The following is a 4,427-nucleotide window of genomic DNA, read 5'->3' as shown; positions in this document are numbered from 1 at the left end:
ATAGCGGGACTCAGCAGAATTGAGTTTTCGGCTGGCATAGGCTATGACATGTGAATGTCGACCATCAATTTGCTGCATAAGCACAGCACCAACACCTGAGCCAGAAGCATCTGTACAAATAATAAAAGGTAGACTATAGTCAGGAAAAGCTAGTACAGGTGCATTAGTAAGAGCATGTTTTAAGGAGTCAAAACTGGTTTGGTGTTCTTCCTGCCACTTGAAGGAAGCATCCTTCTTAAGGAGGCGTGTGAGTGGAGATGCTATGGAAGCAAAGTCCTTTACAAAGGCACGGTAATATCCTGCTAACCCTAGGAAGGAACGTACCTGTTCAACAGTCTTAGGTGTAGGGAAGTTTTTAACAGCTCTAACCTTTTCATCTGTGGTATGGATACCATTTTTGTCAACTACATGACCTAGAAATTGAATGCTTGCTTTGAAGAAGGAACATTTGGGAAGGTTAAGTTTGAGTCCTGCTTCAGCAAACCTTTGCAATACTAAGGACAACTTTTGGAAATGGTTTTCTATATCCTTAGAGACTAGGATGAGGTCGTCTAGATAAATAAAGAGACCATCACCTATGAGACCATGAAAGATAGTGTTGACAAGACGTTGGCAGGTCAATGGAGCATTTCGCAAACCCATTGGACAACGGAGCCATTCGTAGTGGCCTGATGGAGTTGAGAAGGCTGTCACTTTACGTGACTGTTCTTCTAAGGGTATCTGCCAGAAACCTGCTTTTAAATCTAAGGTGGTAAATACAGTGTTACCTGAACCGATGGATTGTAGCAGATCACTTAACACAGGCAGAGGGTAATGGTCAGGGACAGTAATGTCATTTACCTTTCTGTAGTCTATCACAGGACGAAACGATCCATCCTTCTTGGGTACAAGAAGGAGCGGAGAATTCCATTCAGAATGGGATTCTGTAATGACACCTTCTTTCAAAAGTTCGTCGACTAAAGATTGTGCGATGAGACGACGAGAATGGGGCAACCTGTAAGAGGGCACATAAACTGGACGTGTTCCCGGTTTAAGATCAATCCTATGGGTAACACGATCTGTAACACCTAATGGTTCACCAGGCAGGGCTAAAGCCTGCCGCTTTGCTACTAGTAATTCAAGAAGACGTGGTGTTACTTCTGGAAAGTCAGTATGTCCTACATACGTTGCATATTGAGAAGCTAGATGAGAATTGTCATTTGTAACATTAGTGGATTGAACGGCAGCTGCTATAATAGGAGGAGAGTTCTGAAAGGTGTCGACCTCGACAATTTCAAAAGATCCAAGGTTAATACCAGCAGAGAGTGTAAAGGGAACACCAGTGACATTAGTAACTAATGCAATAGTGGTATGATCCTGACCAACAGTGGATAGAGTACCTTCTAGTGCGAGACGTTTGAGACGCACAGAGTTAGGTTGAGAAAGGACATCAGAGCCAATTGGAGCATCTGAAATTTGCACTGGAATCCTTATGGCAGTAGAGGGTTTTATGTGATGATCACCAATAACAACAGCTGCACAGGAAAGTTTTGAAGAATTTAAGGGTGCTGGAACTTTGCACGATAGCTGTGAAGAGTCACTAGTGGAAAAAGTTGATAACTGTTTAGACTGAACGTAGGCGGGTGAAACACATGGAGACAGGGTTGTCCGTTGCCATAAGAATTGTGTTCTCTAACCTCACCTTACGCTGTTGAGGGGATATGTTTATGTTGTACTTTGCTAGAGTATCCAAACCTAAAAGGCAATCACATTTGAGAGCAAAGTTGGAAACCACCACAAAATCAACAGAAATAACCTTGGTAGAAGTAGAAAATTTGAGAGGAATAGTAGCTGTGCCATGAATAGGTAATGTAGAGCCTTGGACAGTTTGTATCGTGTCACAAGAAGGAGAAAGTGGAACTCGATAAAGCTCTTTGATAATATTGTATGTAGTGTGGCTCATGATGCTAATTTCTGCTCCAGTGTCTATGACTACTGAAAGAGGTGATTTACGCATGTAGCACTGGAAAGTAAGAAGTGAAGAACTAGTAGCTGTTAAGGGGAGAACTTTCAGAGGAGTCATTGTTACGTTTTGGGATTTGGATATAGGCGCTGTTGAAAATGGGACTGAGTAGGGGCAGAGGAAACAGTATCTGCTCTAAGTTTCTTGATCCTGAAGCATTGTTCTGAAGTGTGACCACAGGATCCATGGACAAGACAGTCTTTAGGAAGGTGTTGTAGGGACATTTGTGAGAGATCCTGAGGAAGGTGAGAAAGGGGCGTATAGGAATTTCTTTGTTTCCGTGAATTGTGCTGCATTTGGGGAGGGGAGGGTCTGTGAGAGTCTAAGGGAGCAAATTTTGTAGATTGGCGTTCATGACGCTTACGAAGGAAACAACGGTTATAAGTATGTCCTTGTTTGTGACAGTATGCACATGAAATTATAGAATCTTCAGAAGAAGAGATATTCTGAGAGTGTGTTGAAAACCTGTTAGAACTTGGGGGTGAAGGTAGAGAATGTACTTCAGAAGATTGTTGGTTGTGGACTACTTGGGCTAATGTAGCAAGACGGGGCATTTCTTTTAATTTCTTAGAAAGCCTTGTTGCATAATGAAGGAGAGTTTCATCCTTTGTATAATCTAAGGAAGAAGCGATTCTACGCTCGTGTGGAGTTAGAAATAACATAAATAATAAATATTCTAAGACAAGTTGAAATCTGGCCACTGAAATGTTGTCATTTTCTATCCATTGTAATTGTTTCAAACTGGCTATGGCTTCGGTAACAAAGGTGCTAGATTTTGCCTGTGAGCGCATGAAATTTAACGTTCCGTGACTCACAGTTAGCTGCTCTGCCAGCTTGAAACACCATTGAAATCCTTCTTCTCTACCTGTGTCCCCATACAACTGAAGAAAATTTGTTTTGAATTTATTGTAATCATGGTTAAGTTCAATGGGGTTGAGACAGCTAGCTGACAGCATTTCAGAGGCTAATGAATTGGGGGTAATCTGGGAGCGTATGAACGAGATACGTTCCTTATCCGTGGTAATGTTGGATGATATAATAGCATCCTCGCACATACGAATAAAGAGAGATGCTGTATAAGAAGAATCATTTCCATCGAAAGTCTGTATGGCAGGTTTCTGATGGATGAGATTTAATACGGGTATTTGTGTTACCTGGGATGTTGCAAGTTGATCAGAAGTTGAATCAGATGTTGAATCAGATGGCTCATTGGCCTTGGAACGTGTTGCCTGAGCCATGATGGAGAACGCTGTGTACAACAGTCTAAAAGAAATAATTTTTTAAGCCACCAGCCACACCCGTAAGAAAATTGTATGTAAAAATGAAAATTGTTTATCAAATGTAAAGAACAATTAAATACTATTAATACAATATTAATTTTACAACAAGTTAACATGGAATGTTGGGAAAATAAGAGGTAGCAATATAGCTTTTAGAGCGAAAGGCTACTCGGAACCTTGCACATGGGTTTGAACCTTATAGATAACCATCCAGGTTACTAGGTGGTCTAGGCGACGTGACTAGTGTTGAATCTGCTGGATGATTCACTGGGGGTCCGATGGGGCGTAGATTGTTAGCTACGGCTATTACACAGGAGCAGGTCGCCGGCAGCTTGTCCGTCGGATTCACCATTAACAGCTATTGCAGGGACTAGAAGTTTATAGTTTTTCCACTGTTAATTTAGTTGACGAAGGACTGTCACATTAATTGAAAAACTGTATCCCTGAAATTAAAAAGGTAGGGAAAAACACGACAAACAGAAAACACACGCACATCGAACTAGGCCGGCCTTTAAGTTTTTCAAATTTGTCTTTTGTTCGTAAAACTATATAGTCTTATACAAAGTTTTTACAATTTCGCTGCCACCATAATATGTGACAGGAACAATGAAAATTATATTTACGAAAATAAACATATATTAAATTTCACTGAACACTGATCACATATCAAAACAAAAAGACAAGGTCTGCTTGACAGGGAGCCAGAATGAATACTACCGCCCCGGCGCCCTGTGACCTGTCACGACGATTTGGCGAGTGAACCGGACTGGTGGTTCCAAAATAGTTTACATAATTTATATTGGACAAAAGTCCTTGTAACACATATATATAATTACAATTAATTTTGTTATATTTATACATTTAATACTGGATGTTTACATAGGTAATAAAGATTTATACATAATTGTGTACATATACGTACGTGTACATGCGATTGTATATCAACACACGCCCACGAGCCGTTGACCAATATACAACACATTCATAAAAGCATACAATATATATATATATATATATATATATTATATATGTAGCATATTTATATGCAGTCATTCAGTCATACATTCATAAATACATACATACATTTTGGAATAAATACAAATCTCACAAGCGACGGCCGGAATGATTACATACATACATACATA

At 40.0% G+C, this 4,427-nt stretch overlaps 1 protein-coding gene across 1 annotated transcript; it reads right to left on the bottom strand.

Moving 5' to 3' along the window:
• Positions 1 to 1,548: 1,548 nt before the first annotated feature.
• Positions 1,549 to 4,101, bottom strand: LOC143041400 (uncharacterized). The gene is made up of 2 exons (XM_076213229.1): positions 3,478 to 4,101; positions 1,549 to 3,265 (listed from the first exon to the last, which is right to left on the bottom strand). Exon 2 carries the CDS (start codon positions 3,238 to 3,240, stop codon positions 2,065 to 2,067), a length of 1,176 nt encoding a protein of 391 aa, XP_076069344.1. The 5' UTR covers positions 3,241 to 3,265; positions 3,478 to 4,101; the 3' UTR covers positions 1,549 to 2,064.
• Between the last annotated feature and the right edge of the window lie 326 nt (positions 4,102 to 4,427).

The sequence above is a fragment of the Oratosquilla oratoria genome, chromosome 31 (assembly GCF_046742065.1).
Source record: "Oratosquilla oratoria isolate Oo_2021 chromosome 31, ASM4674206v1, whole genome shotgun sequence".
NCBI lineage: Eukaryota > Metazoa > Arthropoda > Malacostraca > Stomatopoda > Squillidae > Oratosquilla > Oratosquilla oratoria.
The sequence above is the reverse complement of the archived record's forward strand: the minus strand, read 5'-3'. Positions and strand labels throughout refer to the sequence as shown.